Source organism: Aplidium turbinatum, chromosome 9 (genome assembly GCF_918807975.1).
Source record: "Aplidium turbinatum chromosome 9, kaAplTurb1.1, whole genome shotgun sequence".
Lineage (NCBI taxonomy): Eukaryota > Metazoa > Chordata > Ascidiacea > Aplousobranchia > Polyclinidae > Aplidium > Aplidium turbinatum.
In genome coordinates this window covers 19068275-19087076 of record NC_137480.1, presented here as the reverse complement: position 1 = coordinate 19087076, position 18802 = coordinate 19068275, and the positions used below count along the sequence as shown (strand labels likewise).

General features: G+C 38.5%; 2 protein-coding genes across 2 annotated transcripts in view; one reads left to right on the top strand and one right to left on the bottom strand.

The window, feature by feature from the left end:
- Positions 1 to 9258, top strand: part of LOC145776758 (uncharacterized) — a 20207-nt gene extending 10949 nt beyond the window's left edge. The window contains exons 14-20 of the mRNA XM_082587983.1: positions 2 to 164; positions 1155 to 1311; positions 1431 to 1606; positions 2223 to 2411; positions 2603 to 2654; positions 3559 to 3728; positions 7237 to 9258. Of these exons, the coding sequence (XP_082444109.1) occupies positions 2 to 164; positions 1155 to 1311; positions 1431 to 1606; positions 2223 to 2411; positions 2603 to 2654; positions 3559 to 3728; positions 7237 to 7407 (1078 nt within the window). The 3' untranslated portion in view covers positions 7408 to 9258. The remainder of the gene's footprint in view (position 1; positions 165 to 1154; positions 1312 to 1430; positions 1607 to 2222; positions 2412 to 2602; positions 2655 to 3558; positions 3729 to 7236) is intronic.
- On the bottom strand, positions 9044 to 18802 carry LOC145777314 (uncharacterized). Its single transcript, XM_082588665.1, has 8 exons — positions 18594 to 18802; positions 17852 to 17943; positions 12671 to 12812; positions 12029 to 12112; positions 11168 to 11287; positions 10741 to 10842; positions 9678 to 9800; positions 9044 to 9283 (listed from the first exon to the last, which is right to left on the bottom strand). The coding sequence occupies exons 1-8, from the start codon at positions 18642 to 18644 to the stop codon at positions 9140 to 9142; spliced, it is 858 nt and encodes a 285-aa protein (XP_082444791.1). The 5' UTR covers positions 18645 to 18802; the 3' UTR covers positions 9044 to 9139.

The following is an 18802-nucleotide window of genomic DNA, read 5'->3' as shown; positions in this document are numbered from 1 at the left end:
GGTTTGTACACCAAGCTGTGATGTTCAACGAGATGGATTTAATTACGTTGCTGAACGTTGTCAAAACGTTTGGTAACTCAACGGAGATATTAAACAGTCGAAACCAACAGAAGCAAACTGCTCTTCAAATAGCAACCCTCATGGGCAACATCAACGCGGTTGAAGTGAGTGACATGTTTGTAACGATTCATTTTCTTGAACCGCTTTTAAAATCTAAGGCGGTGGCAAAAAGTGTTTTTGTCGAAACCACCATCATCATCATCCAAATTGTGGGGGTGGCCGGTTCCTTGCAGCGATTGTCTTGCATCACTCTTATTCTTTATCTCATTCTGTCCATTGCATCTTCTTTCACTCCAACTTTGTGTACCGCATTTTTCACCTGTTCTTTCCATGTTCTTTTTGGAAGTCTCCGTTTCCTTTTCCCATCTACCTTTAAAGTCAATGCCTTTCGAAGAAAACTTTCTTTCTCCCTCCTCAGCTTTCATTCCACCATAACGTTTAATTGAAGCTGATGCACATTTGTGCAATATTGTGCAGTGTGCAATGATGGTCAGAAATAAAAACAACTGAACTGAACTGAACTGGACAAGGAAGGGATATATTTTTCAACTAGAAGTGTATGTTGGCCAATTTGACTTCCAAATGACTTCACTCGTAGTTACAGTTGTAGCTTCACTCACTTCATTCAACCTCACCCGGTGTCGCACCCCCTTGGTATGGACCTGCCCCGGCCGACTTGGGTCAAGCTCAATAGAATTCGAACAGGAGTCGGCCGTTTCCATTCCAATATGTAGCCTACAAGCGGAGTTTGGATCCCTCATTGGCCTGCGAGTGCGGCACGGAGGAACAAACTGCTGACCATGTCGTTCTTGAATGTTCCATTTACAAGGTGCCCAACGCAATACGTGGCATAGCAGAACTGGACGGAGCTACACTCACCTGGCTTTCCATCACCTGCCCTGAAGTCTGAACAATCCCGTCTCACACGAAAGAGGAAGAAGCAGTTGCAACATTTGAAATTTTTTTTTACAAGCCTGAGTCTTGTTGTTATGATCTATGTTGTTATTTCTTAGCAACCACATTTCACCATTTGTCGGCCCCTGACCGACTCCAGGCATCGATCTTACCTCTCAATCTCGGCATTATGTCTTCAGAGCCTATTGAGAGCAGGAGCGTGTCCTCTGGTGGTGGACAAAAACGGAAACCATTCGATTCATGTCGCCAGTCGTCGTGGCAACGCCGGCATTTTGAAAAAGATCTTGTCTTCTTTGAGCATCACCGAAAGAAGATGCGATACGACTAACAATAAAGGTAAAGCATCTCAGCATGCATCCATATTAGGAAAACAATTGAAATGGATTTTAAATATTTCAAATTTATTTTGCAATTCCACTTTGCGTCATTTCATCCTCGTGCTTTCTTGGTCACAGGAATGGGTTGTTACCATCTGGCAGCCAAGGCGAAGGGTGACGGCTCCCAATGCATGAGGCTGTTGAAACAACATCATTTCAACGTTGATATGAGAGAAGTATCCAGCGGAAGAACTGCTCTTCATGTCGTCGCAAAGCACAACAGCTTGGATAGAGCTCTATGCTTGATAGCTGAGGTAGCGTAATCTTAGCATATACTTTAACTTCTTGAAACCTTAAAGTTTATCTTTCTTCGTTGGTTTTGATTAGTTACCAGGTTAATACGCGCTTTTTGTGACCTAGCAAAATCCTTTTTACACCGGAAAAAGGAACTTTTTAAAAGGACAATTTTGCTATCTTTTGTGAACTTCCCAGTCAGAAAATCAGTCCTTTTCTACAGACGTTGAATTAATGCAGAAAAGACTGATTTGCAGACTGGATAGAGATAACAAGATCAAGCCACCAAGGTTCGTGTTCACGCGTGGAAAGTTAAACAAAATAATTGAAGGACACATTTTCGCTCCAGTGCAATGGTTACAAGCAAAGCCACTTTATCCACTAGCAAACATGTCATTTTGTCTGTTTTGAGGACTAGACCCTTTTTAACAGTTCATAGTTTTTGTACAAGTATGCATTATTGCATTAGCCTTGTTGTTATGAAGATTTGAGCCTTGTTGCTAAGATTACTTATAGCCTTGAGCCTTGTTGCTAAGATTACTTATAATATAACTTACAGAAAAAAAAGTTTCCGTATCTAAGGATAAAAATGTCATAATTTATTAAATTTTGTTTCGCTTTTGTTATTTTTTATAGTGCGACGCTGACATTGAAGCAACGACATACGACGGCTACACCCCGTTGCATATCGCCGCAGCAACTGACTCTCACGAGGTCGCATCTCTCTTGCTGGCTTGCGGAGCAGACCCGGAAGCCAAATCTTTTCTGCCGAGCAGCGAAGATGAAATTGCCGCGAAACCAATGGATCTCACCCGATCCCAAAGGGTATGTTAATAAATTTGCAAAATTTTATGAAATCTGATAAATGTGTGTTTTCTGTTCAAATTGGATCTTTTTTTTTTTATTTTAAAACTCTAGGTCTGCTATTTTATCTTGATTTTATTGACAAAACCTCTCAACTGACAATGATTGTATTACTTGCAATTGCAATGATTTAGCTATCTACCATATTTCAGATGCGAGAAATGTTGAAAGGAAAGATCTTCTTTCCAGATGGGAGCTGTGGAGGTGAATTTAGTTTCTAACTGTCGCCTTTCTTTTCATAAGATATATTACCAGTCGCTATATTTATCTTCTGATGAACTTTGTTAAAAGCAAGATTGTGCTTCATTTTGTGTAATAACGTACCTCGCTGCATCAAAGAAAGTATAGTAACTACAACGTGCAATATTTTAGCAAGCTAATAAACGTGGAAAGTGGAGAAACCTTGCAAAGTTTGAAGCATGCACTAAAAGTTGCTTATAAAATATCTTGCTTTCTTCTGGTGACTGCACCAGGCTACCACAAGGAGCTAAGGATGATGCCCATGTTTAAGTGCAGTCACCAAAAGAACGCAAGTTATTTTATAATCAAATGCCTGGCGAACAGTTTCATTCTGTAGTTAAAAAAGGTTGTTTAGTTGTTGAAGTGAATTACTAGCACTGCCATCAGGTCAATTAATTTCCTTTTTCATATTTTAACAGTTAAATGAAATCTAAACTAGTTGATTGTCATTGAGCGTTAGGCTGTCACACGCATATTAGTAGGTTATGTTCAATGTTCATAAAGCGACCTTATCCTGATTATTACGATGGTGCTATATTCTGCTACACTCAGGAAATTAATTTCACTACTCATTCGTATATGTTCACGTTTAGCGATTTAAGTCGTTTGATCCTTTTCATCTACTGCCTCTTTTTTTCATTTGCAAAGTATCATGGCACAAAACATCACATACAGTTTACGAAAAAGTAGTGGTTCTGAGAAAAACATGCAGTTTCTTGATCCGAGTATGTATTACCACTGCACCTTCAGTTATGAATAGAAACTGCTTTTGAACTATTGCAACTGAACGATGTTCTTTAAACAAATCACAACCAATATGTTTTCAACATCAAACACCGATGTTAGCAATTTGTTTGCTGGTTTTCAGCCTTCACTTCGCTCAATCCATCGTATCAAAACCAATTGTGTGATCTGCTGAATGTGGACAAAATTGGCTATAACTGGTTTGCTCTGGTCAATTGCCTGCAACTTACCACACTGGAGACAACGTTAGACGATTCAAACAATCCTACCTATTCTCTTCTTCGTTGCTATGAGGTATGCTTATTGCTAAGTGTCGTGTTTGGTTAGCTATTAGAGTTGGATCAATTGCAATAGAACGTAATTCATTACATATTTTCATGTTATTGTAATAATACTGTAATTGTAATTGAAACGTTTTGTTGTTGTGTAATTGTAAATTCATAAAGTTTTAATCCAATTTCCAATTACGTTTGGTGAGTTTGGCATGATACCAGCACTTTTGTTGAGCCTCTAGTTGGGGTTTAAAGGGACTTCTACATTGCACCCAAATCTTTCTCAAATGGAATTCTACTTGTCTTTGATAAAATCAAACTGTAGACAACCATCGATGAACATAAATATTTAATTTTTGTTCTTGAAATGTGTAATTGATTACATTTACAAGTAATTGTAATTTGAAAATTTCAGAACAATAAAATTGTAATTTAATTGAAAACTCTGATGCTGTAGCCTAATTGTAATGTAATTGAACTGTAAACTGTGTAATTAATCCAACTCTGTTAGCTATAAAGTTTTGTAATTTAAAAAAGCGCTGCAAGCTCATTGCTAACGCTTTTTGTGAAGCATGCATTTTTATTACACGTTTTGCAGAAGCCGTTTAGTTTAAGTGAGGGTGATTTACGCTAGAAAATGAGCTTAATGATCTTTATCATCGGGCTGAGAAAGCTTCGTCGAAAGCTCAGGACAGTTTTGTGGGGTGTAGTCTATGAGTTATTGCAATCACTTGGCGTCGTTGAATGTTCATGAAATGCATTGCTCAAACGCCCTCCCTGAGAGTCGAACCAGCGCTGCTTAATCTCGAAGTTTCTTTGTTTATAAAGTCAGGCGATTAACCAACTTCAGCTATCGGGGCTGACTAAACTAGAGGGATAAGGCTTCAGAATAGTTGTTGTTGGTTGATTTTGAATCTTTATCCTCGGACTGACGAAGCCTTGATAGTAGGGTGGGTCGAAGTTTGGACTTTTTCTCCGATTTCATTGCTACAAACTTTTTTTATTGCGAATAGTCATAAAACGACATTCCTGAAAGTTTGAGCTTGATCGGACATCGTCTTCACTTCTAAAAATCGCGATTTATAAAGGTACCTGAAGCGATTTTTTGGAGGCTTGAAAATGCATTGTTTTTAATAGGAAGTTGTTTTCACGAGATTTGAAAACGTCATAACTTACTTAATTCATATTGTAAAAAGATGATTTATGCGTCAACAGATTCAATACAATTAGGAGAATCCAATTCATAATGTACTGACTCCGGAAAATGATGACGTCATCAATGACGTCATTGAACAGTAATTTGCAAATAGCGATAAAACTGATAATCCTACATCATGCTTCATCTCTAAGTTATTTGATAATGAATTGATGTACTTTCCAAACATAAACATCATGCTGGTACTTGAGGACGTAATTGATGACATCATATACATTATTAAATTACATTTCAGTATGATGGCTTCTGGAAAATATTGCGTGTTTGTGATAGATAATGGATCGTTATCAATTAGTTATGATTCGCTTGGTTTTAAATAACAGTATTGCTCTTCAAAGATTAGTTCCACACTGCCTGTCCGGGTGTGCAAAATAGGCATTCTTTTTAACATATTTCAACGCAATGTCTCGAATTTTATCAGGCAAAAGTGAACAGCACTGCAATGATTTAAGGATATGCTTTGGTCCGTCTTTGCACAATGGTTCACATTTTATATGGAGCCAACATGGGGCATATTGAATGACTATATGCGCAACAATTATTTTCAAGTTTTCTGCAATGTCACTTGGCAATTTGTGATCACTGATGTATAGTTTGTAGCAACGTGAAGCGAAAGTTAGCCACCACGATGGACCAATCTTTGCGTACATCAGTTTAGATGAAACATAGCCATTCCTAATGGCATTGGTAATCTCGTACAGATACCTTTGATCAGTCGATAGATCTTTTACTATGTGCTCCGGTAGCAAACGATTTCCTGGTCCCATCTTCACAGGCACAAATAAAGGGTTGACTTCAAATTAAACTCTACTTAGAAGCTTCCCTATTGGCCCTTTAAATGGTGTGTCACCACTGGTAGGTCCATCTAATGTAGCGAAGACGTGTCGAAGGGGTAACTCATTGGCTGCAACTGTGCAACATGCATATAAACCAACTCACACGATGACCTAGGATGACCGTTGTTCCAGTCTAGTTATCACACCTGATTTAAATCCAGTGTTTACATTCATGGAATCACACCCAACTACTTTGACACAATGCACCATATTATATTTTTTGGTACAGTCCATGAGAGCATTTGTATTATCTTCAGCTGTTCCTGATATTGGACTGACAGCAGTTAAATACTGATTTCCAGGTTTCTGAACAACACATGGCTACCTAAAGATATGGCCTGATTTGTCACATTTTGCAGAAATTTCCAGATTTTGCCAACCTTGGGCGAATGTTTAAATAAATTTTTCTAAAAATTATATTTTTACGCTTCCTTTACTGTTTTCCCCAGATGACGCAATAGGGGTTCACATTCTCACATGTTGAAAAACAAAGAAAATTTGATTTCGAAAATTTTAGTCAGACTGTTAATTTTTCAATAACAGTCTGATTCAGCGTTTTTCAACTTACTTTTTCTCATTTGCTATTGCTTCCCCAAGGCAACAAAAAGCTTTTATATCATTAGGAGACAACAAAAAATAAAACAATCTCAGAAAATGTCAGTCAAACACTAGCAGTAGCTGTAATCAAAATCTGCAAAATATGACAAATCAGGCCGCATCTCCAGGTGGCCATGACAACACTGTAGTGTTCTACGCGAACAAAAATCTTGCCACCTGTTCTTGATGCTATCTTAACAGTTTCATCTTAATATTATAGGTGACGTCATCAAGTACCAGCATGATGTTTATGTTTGGAAAGTACATCAATTCATTATCAAATAACTTAGAGATGAAGCATGATGTAGGATTATCAGTTTTATCGCTATTTGCAAATTACTGTTTAATGACGTCATTGATGACGTCATCATTTTCCGGAGTCAGTACATTATGAATTGGATTCTCCTAATTATATTGAATCTGTTGACGCGTAAATCATCTTTTTACAATAAGAATTAAGTAAGTTATGACGTTTTCAAATCTCGTGAAAACAACTTCCTATTAAAAACAATGCATTTTCAAGCCTCCAAAAAATCGCTTCAGGTACCTTTATAAATCGCGATTTTTAGAAGTGAAGACGATGTCCGATCAAGCTCAAACTTTCAGGAATGTCGTTTTATGACTATTCGCAATAAAAAAAGTTTGTAGCAATGAAATTGGAGAAAAAGTCCAAATTTCGACCCACCCTACTTGATAGGTTATTCCTGGTAGTTTCGCATACTTGTAGAGGCTCTTGACGCAGGGCCAGTTACCGAGATTGACAAAGTGAAGTTTCCGATTGTTGAAGTGTTGTTGCCGGGGAATTATTCCATTCATTATGTGCCGCTGAATGTGTTTCTGCACATATGTGATTGAGCCTTATACAGTATTTGTACTTCCAGGCTTGGAATGGTTCAGTGAACAGGTTTCGTTCCGCTCTGATGGATATCCGCCGTCATGATGCCTTGCAAGTTTTCAACCGTGCCTTACAGCCTTGCTCTGAATGCCAAACGCACTGGAACATACCGTCCTTTGACAGTAATCCAAAGCCTGAAGGCGTTGAATCAATGTAAAAAGGAAATATTTTGCTGGTTTGGATGAAGCACCACAGCTGAGAAAAAAACTCTCCTTCGAACAGGCACTTCTCACCCGTCTAAAAAATCGTTGGTTTTAAATCATTTTCTACAAGCATCCATCTTATTCCATCAATGGCAAAGTAGATTTATTTCATCTCTGTTGTTTTACACGTATGTTTGTCACTTGGTTCTTAAGAAAGAAGGGGTTATGTTTTCGCCAGCAAGACTTTCATTCCAGATGCCACTGAACATTCCACGATTAACTGTGTTTTTAGTTACATGACTTTTACTGCAACGTTAACTGTTAGCCCAATTTTTAAACATAGGAAAAATTTGAACAAATTTATCAACAACATAAAATGTCTATGAGCGAGCAGGTAGTCTAAAATGTTATTGGTTTAGGTTTAAAGGTTAACATCTAGATTCTAGCTGGCTGCATAGCCAAGTGGTGAGAGTATTGGAACGGCACTCAAAAGGGTGCTGATTCGACACCGCTCAAGAGCATGTAGCTGTGTTTTTGGCAGGACACCTAAAGGTATGTCTGAAGGTGTACACGAAGATTGGCTTCCTTGCCTTCCCGTTCACTTAATGTAAATCTTCAACCACCGGGCATAAGCCTGGATGTGACAAAATTTTGATTCTAGATGGTTTAGTTTTAAAGTTACTTCTCGCCACAAATTTAGCCGTGGGCCACATGAAATGATCTCGTTGGCAGCTGTTTCCCCACCCCTGCTGTATAGTATTGACGTTATCTGACGATAAAGTGACTAACTGTTCCACTTACTAACTGCGATTATGTTCAACCATATCATATTGAGTGTGTTCTACATTTTATCAGATCATTGTCTTACAACTGTTTGACCAATCACTGCTTCTTGCTTGTTTTGTCAAATTTTGCTTGCTTTATATAACAGACTTTGTTCGAGGATGGATGTTAAACTGGTACATGAAACGTCAGCATTCCAATAGGCAGAGGCTAGTCATTTGCGCGCAGTACAATTGCGCCCAAATTGTTTGTACGTGCAGCTAATTGCGTGCAGGGGAAGGGTGCTTGGAACGAATTTTCATGTTACGGAAAAAAAATTACCATAAAACTTAAAAAAATATCCCCACGTATTTGAGATTTTTCAAGTAATTTGAGTTCTTACAGTTAATAATCTTTTTAAGCTGCTGTTTCAATTTTTACGACGCGTTTTGAGATTCTTGTGCGTTTCGAGCGCATGACCAAGTTGCTTGGGTTTAAAAGAAACCTAAAATTTTGGATCAAAATGAACCCGTTTTGAAACAGTTGGTTCTCGCAACCTCACTGCAGTTCATTGATTTACTACAAGCCTTCAAAATTCACAAATTTAATGTCACGATATGAAAGTCACGACTTGTTAGAGGGTTTACGCACAGGTTGTGCGCAATTGTACGCGCGCAGGTGACCAGCAATCCATGGCCAATAGCGTTGTTCTTCATGCTCTTAAAAGTTGTTTTTAGCCTAGCTGATATGTTCGTTTTATGATATTGTTCTCCAATTGTCTTTCTATTCATGTTTTCTTTTTTTAGTGCCTTTTCATTTGTAAATAACGTTTCTCTTCAACTCTTTTTCACTTTTCACACTTCCCAAACAAATAAATATATGTATGAGATCGTTTAAACTGTAGAGATTTAATTAAATTTCGCTCATAGTCTATCATTGTAACGTATCAATGTACGTTTGCAATAAATTTTTCGCGTAGAATTGTCATGAGAACTCTCTGTCGAACACGAATTCACCCAGTCCTGGATCCATCGTGGTAACAGACCGCACAAGGTTGCGATAATCCATCAACGTCTTCATGCTCTTCATCAGAGGAGGAACAAGATCGGCAAAAATGAACTCTTCCAGCTGAAGAATAAACAATCGGAAGTGCTTGATTAGTGATAATTAAACGGTGAAAAGAAAAATTTAGCGTTTTCAAATCAGACGGTGTGATCAATGATCATAGTTGCTTGTCAAACAATGTCCGCTCCTTTGCTGGAAAGAGGATCTGGCGGTTGAAAGAACGTGACTGTATTTTAGCAAGACACTTAATGATAGGCTACCTTGAACGTCAGGGCACACGCGTAGATATAAAATATATGCGAAAAAGATGGCAAGTTCTCTTCAGGTTTACAAAATATGGATTTAAAAATATGTGATGTTTGCCCTTCGTTTCCGAAGATGGCCAACGAGTCTGAATCAAGCTTTAGGACTAAGTAAGTATGGGCAGGCAGCGTTCAGCATGCAACATGTCACTGACCTGGACGTCCCCCAATTCTCGGGCACTCAATCCGATGGGCGTCAAAACTTGAACAACGTCACGTTCCAAGTGAAAACTTTTGCTGAACGCTGTTTCCAAGCGTGGTGTTTGGTCCACGAATACCTGTGTACAAACAGAACACAATTACGTACTAAGAACTTTCAGCATGACAGAGACAAGTTACATAAAATTACCTACCGCAGAGGCACTAGCATTCTAGCCTATGATAATGTGATGAGCCTGGTAACTTTCAGATATAGCCTATGCACGGATTCCTAGTTTTCCAAACCCGAAAATACATTTTAGACCCAAAAAATTCTATACTCATCTCTCTTACAGTAGCCTACATCATTTTCTAAACAGAACATTTTTTTATAAACTTGTTTTCAACATACAACGCGTCTACGTCTAATGTTCTACAAAAGTCCATTGTATAACTGGTAGGCGCACGCAACTGTAGCATGTAACGCTTGCCGAGTGGTGATGTTGCACAACTCTGGCTGATATGTTTAATTCCATGCTTTCGCCAAGCCAAAAGAAAGGCGTCCACATACTCGTAGACAGGTCCGCAAAAGTTCTCCACTATTACCAGTGGAAAGTTCCCCAGCGGATACCATCGAGGGTAGAACCAGCGAAGCCTGAACTTTCTGTATCCTTCGTGCATTAAGTCGGACGCTTAATCAACAGAGTCATCGGGGAAGACTTGCAAATCAAGTCTGGTCACAAAATCCAGTATTCCTATATCTCGTACTTGCAGCCCCCGTCATCTTGATAGACCAATTGCAGATTCCTTACAAAACTGTGATAGCATCTTCACAATATTGTCTAAAATAAGTGATTTCGCTGACGCAGTGCGTCGGTTTGCATTCAAAACGCGCTTCATAAACTAGAGCGGTTTTGCGTGAAAATTCATCACAAAAAGATGTGTGTTATCTGGAATATAAGTAAATATAGCGTCGGTCTTACTGCTACCAGTAGTTTAAATGTAGATCTACTACAAATTGATCTTATCATCAGGCAGCCGTTCCTGAAATTCTAGAACACTATGCAGGGTTATACGCACACTTATTGTTGGAGCAAGGCCGTTGTTGATGAACATGTCGTCGCTGAAAAGTTCTTTGAGGTAATTGGGAGGATTACTGCCATCCAGAGCGGATGTGGTAACCTGTCAAAGAAAAGCTCACACTGTCTCTGCCTCACATTGATTTTCAAACATTTTCAAAACCTATGCCACTTTTTACAACGTTGTAAGGCTATTAATTACATTGCATTATAATTTCGTAGTAAATTTAAATTCAACATCGATATTTCATCACTAGTTTTGAGAGTCAAACTTTTTGAAAAATTAAAGTGTTTGAAAAAATAGTTTAGCTACTACTTTTTCAATAATTGATTGATTAAGTAAATTATTAGGTAAATTATATAAGTAAATTATTCATAAATATAATTTTATTAGTAGGCTAGGCCTACTCTGTGTGTTAGGCTCAAACCTGCTTGGCTAATACGTAAGTGACCACTTGATCAAGCATTGCTGCTGTTTTGTCCATTTTGCCTCGAAAAAACTTTGCGATATTTGGAAAGTATGTCGATGTTGCTAAAAAGCGGTGGCTCTGTAAAAAGTAACCGAAGTTCAATAAGACAATGGTTTAACCAATTCTGCAAACGTTCAATTGATATAAAAAAGATCCATTTTTTGAGTTTGGATGTTTCAATTACGAGAGCAACCAGGCCAAGAATGTTTCAGTTTTTACATAGAAAACCATGTTAAAAAACGTTATACAACTCATCTAATGGTGTACAAATCACCGTCTGCAAACGTGGAATCAACATAAAAATGACAGATTTTGCTGTCTGGGGAAGCACCCTGGATAAAGCTATCCCCTTAACCTGGATTTCCACCATTAGCCCTAAAATTTTAACAATGTATCGCATGCGAAAAAGAACATATAGCGCTAAAACGTTAAGCGACGTTGAAACGATGAACTAACTCGGAAGGAATGGGTGAAGCTCAATCGCTTGCGAACTGGGGTGGGCCGTTTCAATAGCGACATGTTCCAATGGGGCCTCGCCGACTCACGATCTTGTGCATGTGACTCAGACTTTCAGACTGCATACCACATTCTCTACCAATGTCCTGTATACCGACCTAAGGATAGACATGTAGACCTAACAACGCTCGATGAACACACAATCCATTGACTGCTGCGCCTAGATATAACAACGTGATCTGCGGCGGCCTCAAACGCAAGAAGAAACGATGTAAAAAATACAACTATTGCCGGCTGAGATGAAACTATTAAGTCTAACTTTGTTGTGAATGCTGCAGGGAAGAAGACTTACATTATTCTTACCAAGGTTAAGTAGTTGTACTGCACAGACATCAACTTGTAGACAAGTGAACCAGAAAGTTGAGTTAGCGGGAGCGACTGGTAATGCTGAAATATATACATAAAATTCATAACCGGACAGACACGTTTGTCTTACCAGTTTGTATGGCAAGAAGGGAGCTCAAAAACAAACTTTGGGCAAAATAAAGAAAACAAAATTTGGTGCATAAAAGTTGTTAGGGAATGAAACGGAACCAAACTTTCATTCAGAACTTCAATTCGTAACAAAACAAAAGCAATTCAACTATGGGCAGAAACTTATTATTTTCAAATATTTATATTTAGACGACTGATAGAATAAAAGTACTTCTGAACAGCTTCTGTAGCCTACCTTCAGTTTTGCAGTTGCACCATTAACATTTCAAGTATAGAAATACATAAAGTGATGGCTATCTTTAGTTAACAACAAAGACATATTTATAATACTTAGTAAGTCCGAACGATTACTGCTGGTATCTAAATTCACAAAGACCTTATAATTGTACCGGTTTATATTTGTACCGTATACTATTTTTCGCAGCAGACAAAATAAAAGGTTTCTCTCTCTCTCTAACACAGATAACCCAGCAAACAAAAATCACATTCATGATAGAAGAACATACGTACCTTAACGAGAATGCTCGTTTCATCCAATATGACCGAGGAATCGCGACGGTCTCTGAATGCGCAGTGGAAGGTACCTGCTCTGAGAAATGATATGTTGGTGACACGTTCGAGCGGAAATTCAACCCGGGCATGATCATTATCGCTGAAACAAGAACGTTACTTAGCAATAATAGTAAACCAAAAGTTTGTTCCAGTGCTACGAAGTTGTTTTCACTCATTTGAAGGTGATGAAATCGAATCCAAGTGACGTCATTTGTCGTACAACATACTTGCTTGCAGTTCAGTACAAGAGTTCAAAGTAAAAACAGATTTCAAGAAATATTTTAAGAAATTATTTTTACAGATAGATACAATATGTATTGTGTAATCTGCCATGCGTACAGATAGCTAGTCATCTGGAGTGGGGGGCTACGAGTGTAGAACTGCTCTGCAAAACATTCCAAAACAAACTTTGATACTAAAAAGTTTGGGTGTTCATCAGGACAGTTATCGTTTGTAGCACTAGTTGCAACGTTCATCTGATGAAATTGAAAGTAAAAGCAACAATAAACAGGATGGTTTATTGCTTCACTGACGTTTCGCGCACCATGACAATGCGCATCCTCAGAGCGAATAACATACAAAATAAAATTTCACAAGGTTATAAACTGCAGTGCGATTGAAGGCAAGAAAAAATATAAAAAAGACACACAATATTTCAAAATTGGCTAATGATGTGCGGGCGGTTACTTTCCACGTTAAATTACGTAAAAACTTCTAACAAAAAACATAAATGCGAAGCAGTGCAGACCAACAGAAAAAATGCGATTGAAGGCAAGAAAAATAGAACACAATATTTTGAAGACTGGCCAATTATTGTAATTTAATTTCGTCTCAAATTTCTATCGGTCTTCACTGCTTCGAATTTATGCTTATTGTAGGAATTTTTAGGTAATTTAACGTGGAAGCCATCGTAATTTAACGTGAAGCAGTAAACCATCCTGTTTATTGTTGCTTTTACTTTCAATTTCATCAGATGAACGTTGCAACTAGTGCTACAAACGACAAACTTTGATGATGATGGTAGGTATCAAATTTAAAAAAAAATATCACAAAAAGTGTTTCACTGAAGAAAACTATGTTGAAAAAGAATTTTTTTGCAAGACGACATCCAACAGCAAATAGAATAATGGATATCTGTAGTATCTACTTGCAGCTTTCGTTAAAGAGGTGCAAAAGATCCAATCATTTTACCATATTGAAAAAATCTTTGTTGCAGCGTTTCCGTTTGCACTCTTTTAGAGAACAGTAGCCTAGCCAGTCGCTAAAGCTTGATGTCCCAGCAACCATTGTCTCCCCTTCACAAGCTATGATACAGGCATACAGAAAATACAGCACTCTTTTTTGAAGTCTTAAAAATAAGCTGCTTGCTTGGGCAGATCCAAATTGCATTGGGGTACCAAGTCATTTACTTTTGGTTTTACAAGAAAAAAATTCAGGTTTTAATGCTGTAAGTCAGGGGTCACCAACCTTTTTTGCATGCGGGCCACTTTGGCACTAAGGAGAGCTGTGGCGGGCCGCACTAATAAAATTTTAGGTAGGTTGACTCTTATGCTAGAAATGAACGCATTTCGAACCCAGTAGCCTATTCAGCGTTGCATGTTGTTACTATTTATCTTAGAATACCGCAGCAACAAAATTAGTCGAACAACGCTACTGCCAGATTAAGCTCCTTTAACAACACTTTTGACTTCTTTAACAATGTCTAATAAACGAGGCCACTTGTTTTGCGCACTTGTAGCGAGGCGAACCGTTTCATTAGAATATTCATCGCCAAGCAAGAGTGATGTTGTCACTTCGCTTCACAAAAGATATCTTGCAATTAACAGTTTCAGTAACCAAAGAAATGTTTGACACATCGCAATACAGGCAACAACAGTGACCTGCAAACATATCAGCGAAAAATAGGCTCCAATAACAGGGAGAAAGAAGCCAGGCACCATGAAACAAACGCTTGTAGAAATCACCAAAAAAACGTTTCTATCGTAACTCATGAACGGTGTTCCCTCTAAAAAAGCAATGAGTTGGTTTTTCATCTTTTTGTGAGAGTCTATAAAACCGTTTTTCTTGATTATTAGACAACTGTCACTTGCGGTGCTTATCAGCATGACAAGAATTGTTGATTAACAACATTTTGCAGTACCAAACTAAATATTTTCGTAATAGCCTACAACCAGAAGTTGTCTTATGAAAATACAACCATAATACAACCAGAAGCAGGGGCGGATCTACCGGGTGGGCCTGATTGGTACAGGCCCACCCAGATTGACAGTGGGCCCACCCAAAATCAGATTCATAAAAAAAATATATATTAATGTTCAACCACAGTGGTTCAACATTAGAACAACCAAGTGGCACTGAATTGTCTGTGGCATCACTATTCCACAGCATGATACCACTTTAACAGCCCATAAACAATTTACACAAAGCGATGTTTTCCAGGAAAAAAGTTAGCCTTTCGCTACTGTCGTCTTTGATGGTTCACACTTCACAGACGCTCTTGTTCCGCTGTTTTCTTCCGTTCTAAACAGCTAGAATTAAATTATCTTTCGTACCTGGATCTGCCACTTTTGGCGAAAAAAAACATTCTAAATGGTCCGTGCAGTGCCGGTCTTTGGGGTGTGCAAACCGTGCGATCGCACAGGGCCCGCAAATTAGGGGGCCCGCAATTTATTCAGAAAATGCAGTAATTTTGCCATTTCGAATGTACAAATTCAACAAGTGAATTCAACAAAGAAATTAGCAACAAGAAAACATAGAGACTCAACGGTGCAACCTATTTTGTCTAATGAACATTTCGTACCCTGAAAAGATCGAGAAAAAAAACAACAGAGCCGAAGTCGCTGATCGGAGTTGCCGCAAACATTTCAAAATTTTTTTTCTCGATCTTTTCAGGGGACGAAATAGGTCGAAATTTGATTTTGTTACTCCGAATTTAGGGTACGAACTTTTCAGGGAACGCAATAGGTTGCATCCAGACTCAACATAGAGACATACGGTAGCTTTATTTCCGAAAAATGCCAAAGAAAGCATGATCTTATCCTTTTGCTATGCCACCGGACAGCACCATTTTACAGTAATATTCATACCCAAACTTTTGTTGAACATGCTCTCAGAATGCCCCAAATTCAAAGTAATGTTTTAAAATTTTCTGGGGGAGGCCCCCAGACCCCCCGCCGCTGGGTGTCGGCCGTCAGGCTTTGCCCGCCGGCCGTCAAACCACCCCGTACCCTTTCAAAATACTTAGCTACCCTACTGAATTGGATCATTGTCATTGGGGCCCACAAAGTATACTCCGCACCGGGCCCGAAATACCCTAAGACCGGCACTGGTCCGTGTGCACTCTATGGCATTGAGATCGCAGATGCTGAACATGCTGTATTCATTCAATTCATCAGACGGAAAATGGATCGGGAAAACTTTCCTACATTAATGGAAGTACTGGACAGCTGCCCTGCTGACATTTTCCCGAACATGAACAGTGTTTTAAGGACCATCATAACAGTGCTTTAAGGACCATCATAACACTGCCTTCCACGTCCTGCAGCGTTGAGAGACTTTTCTCCGCAACAAACAGGATCCAAACGCGCTTGAGATCATCCATGCTGACTGGACGCCTTAACAACTTGACACTTTTGTCTTTAGAAAGACAACTCATTGACAGTTCGGATTATGATGACATAATCAACTTTTTTTAACTCGAAACCTAGGAGATTCCACCTTGTGTAGAAGCTCCGGTAACACTAATTTTTTGTATGCTGGCCCGCCATAGCGTTATTGTTAAAGGTCCACCAAGATATTTCCTAGGCCCACCTATAAATTACGTTCTGAATCCGCCACTGACCAGAAGTAATACATCCAACACCTGTCAGAAGATATTTCATTTTCTTGATACAACCAGAAAATGTCTTTAAATTTATATATAATATTTTGCTGATTTATTATAAATTTAGTTGGCACACCGGCCTATTTTGCTAACAAAAACTTGCTTAACGGGAACACTGCTCGTGAAACACAATAACGGTGAAACGCACACTAGTGTTTACATGACACTTACAAACTTAAAATAAGCAACCCTATGCTCACAGACAATTTCGAAATTCGAAAACAGACGTTTTAATCAACCACTGGGACAGTGTGGCTGGACATCGCATTAGAATAACTTTAAGTGACCCCCACCTAGAACTACAATCTGAATGGTCTGTCGGTGGAATCGTATGCAAAGCGAAAATATGCTTCCCGAAAGTATTTTTTACCTTCATGCTCATTGACTCCTCAAGAAAGGTATTTTGGGTTATACTTGTACGCTGATACCTTCCGCGGGCCGCAGCGATACAGCGTGGCGGGCCGCATGCGGCCCGCCATTTGGTGACCCCCTGCTGTAAGTTATTAGTTTGTTTTGTTTAACTTGATTTTCTTGCTCGTTTTCATTTATGATTTGGTTTCCTCACAGAAATCTTTTCAAGCTTAGAAATCATAAAACCACGGCTATAAAAGTTAGTGCATCCTCAGAGTACGAGATAAGTTGCATAGCTGATGCCAATTGCCAACTGTCTTTAAGTCTAATGTTTATGGCTTTTGGAGCCAGAAAATTTAGTAAATAACTATCAAAATAATGGAACATTTGTTAGTTTTCTGGGCCCTCAGCTACCTTGTTAGTTTGGTAGCTTTATCGAGACTCAAGTTTTACAGTAGCCATTATCTATAGGCTAACAAATTTTGATTTAGTGAAACAGATTGTCAGACCATGGTCATACCACTCGGCATTAGACAACTCAGGAAGTACAGTTCAGCTACTGTCAAATCAGCAAATGAGATTTACATCAACGTGCTCACTGCTCAGGCTCAGTTCAGACTTGCTTGGTCACCGCTTGCTAGACAGAATTTGCTGATGTGTGACACTGTGACATGCCAAGTTTCCGCTTATTCAGTTCCCTAAGTCATCAGTTCTGGGGGTGAGTGGTGAAACTATTCATTCGACCGACAAGCGACAAGTCGTCGGTTCAACACCAACTAGAAGCACTTGGTTGAGTCTTACAGGACAGTTAAAACGGTAGGCATAAGGACACCCTTGTAGAAAGATAAACGCAAAAATTCACTTCCTTATGTTTAGCTTATATGCGACAAAAAACTAAAACTCACCACTCCCAGTCACCGTTCACAAACGATTTAGAGCGAACTTCAGCTTCGATATCACCGCCAGACCATCCCAGTAGCTGGTCGAAAGCTGTAGTCTAAAAACATAAACAAGTCAATGAATTGATAATATAATTCCATGTTTCTATCTTGGTCTTATGAGAAGAGCTAAGATCTTTTAAGATTTTCATCTCATGTTGCTATATTCTGGCTTTCATTGACTGTAGGTTGTAGTACATAGGCTATGTTTTTACAACATAAAAAATATTAGTACTTGTGCTCGGATTTTATAGCCTTAAATTACTCCCATCCTGAATTCAAACTCCAATTTCAATACAGCTTATTTTTTGTCGGAATGCAAAAAGAAAACATAAGCTGTGGTTCCTACGATAAGTTTTATTCATGAAAAAAACTAAAAAATAGGTAGGCTACAAAGTTGACTTTATTCACTTATCAAAAGTTTGACCAAGGGATTTAATATTTCTTAATTTTTCATGCTAAAACAAACGTTGAATCGAACACGAAAATGGGAATTATAAAAAGCTGGACCAACTCGAAACGAGCATCGTCTATGTTTCCATTTTGTAGGCCTACTTATGCTTACTTTTACTCAACTACGACAAAGTTTTATCCCTACAATAATACTGTATGAAATAAAGTTTTACGTTTAGTTGAAACAAGGGAAGACCTACTTTTTCATAGCAAAACTGCGGCACGGTAATTTATTTTCTGCGTTATTAAAACTCACCTGTTGAAAACTTAGTGTTGTGATTAACACCAAAAACAATAACTTCATCATTGGCTTTCGAAGCGCTACCTCGTTTTGTAAGCAAACCAAACTGTCTTGAGAAGATTACAAACTCAAGATAAGCTGATTTGTAAGTAACTGCTGTCTATAAAATAAGCCAAAGTTAGTCAGTTAAGACTGCGGAATGTCAAAACCACCGGAGGCTAAAA

What these genes read in the sequence shown, in the direction of transcription:
- LOC145777314 (XM_082588665.1), bottom strand. Translation starts at nt 18,644, where the DNA reads ATGATGAAGTTATTGTTTTTGGTGTTAATCACAACACTAAGTTTTCAA. An exon ending in GTGAACGGTGACTGGGAGTG is followed by an intron (nt 12,813 to 17,851) that starts GTGAGTTTTAGT and finishes TTCTTGTTTCAG; the next exon opens with CGATAATGATCATGCCCGGG. An exon ending in GCCTTGCTCCAACAATAAGT is followed by an intron (nt 9,801 to 10,740) that starts GTGCGTATAACC and finishes GTTTGTACACAG; the next exon opens with GTATTCGTGGACCAAACACC.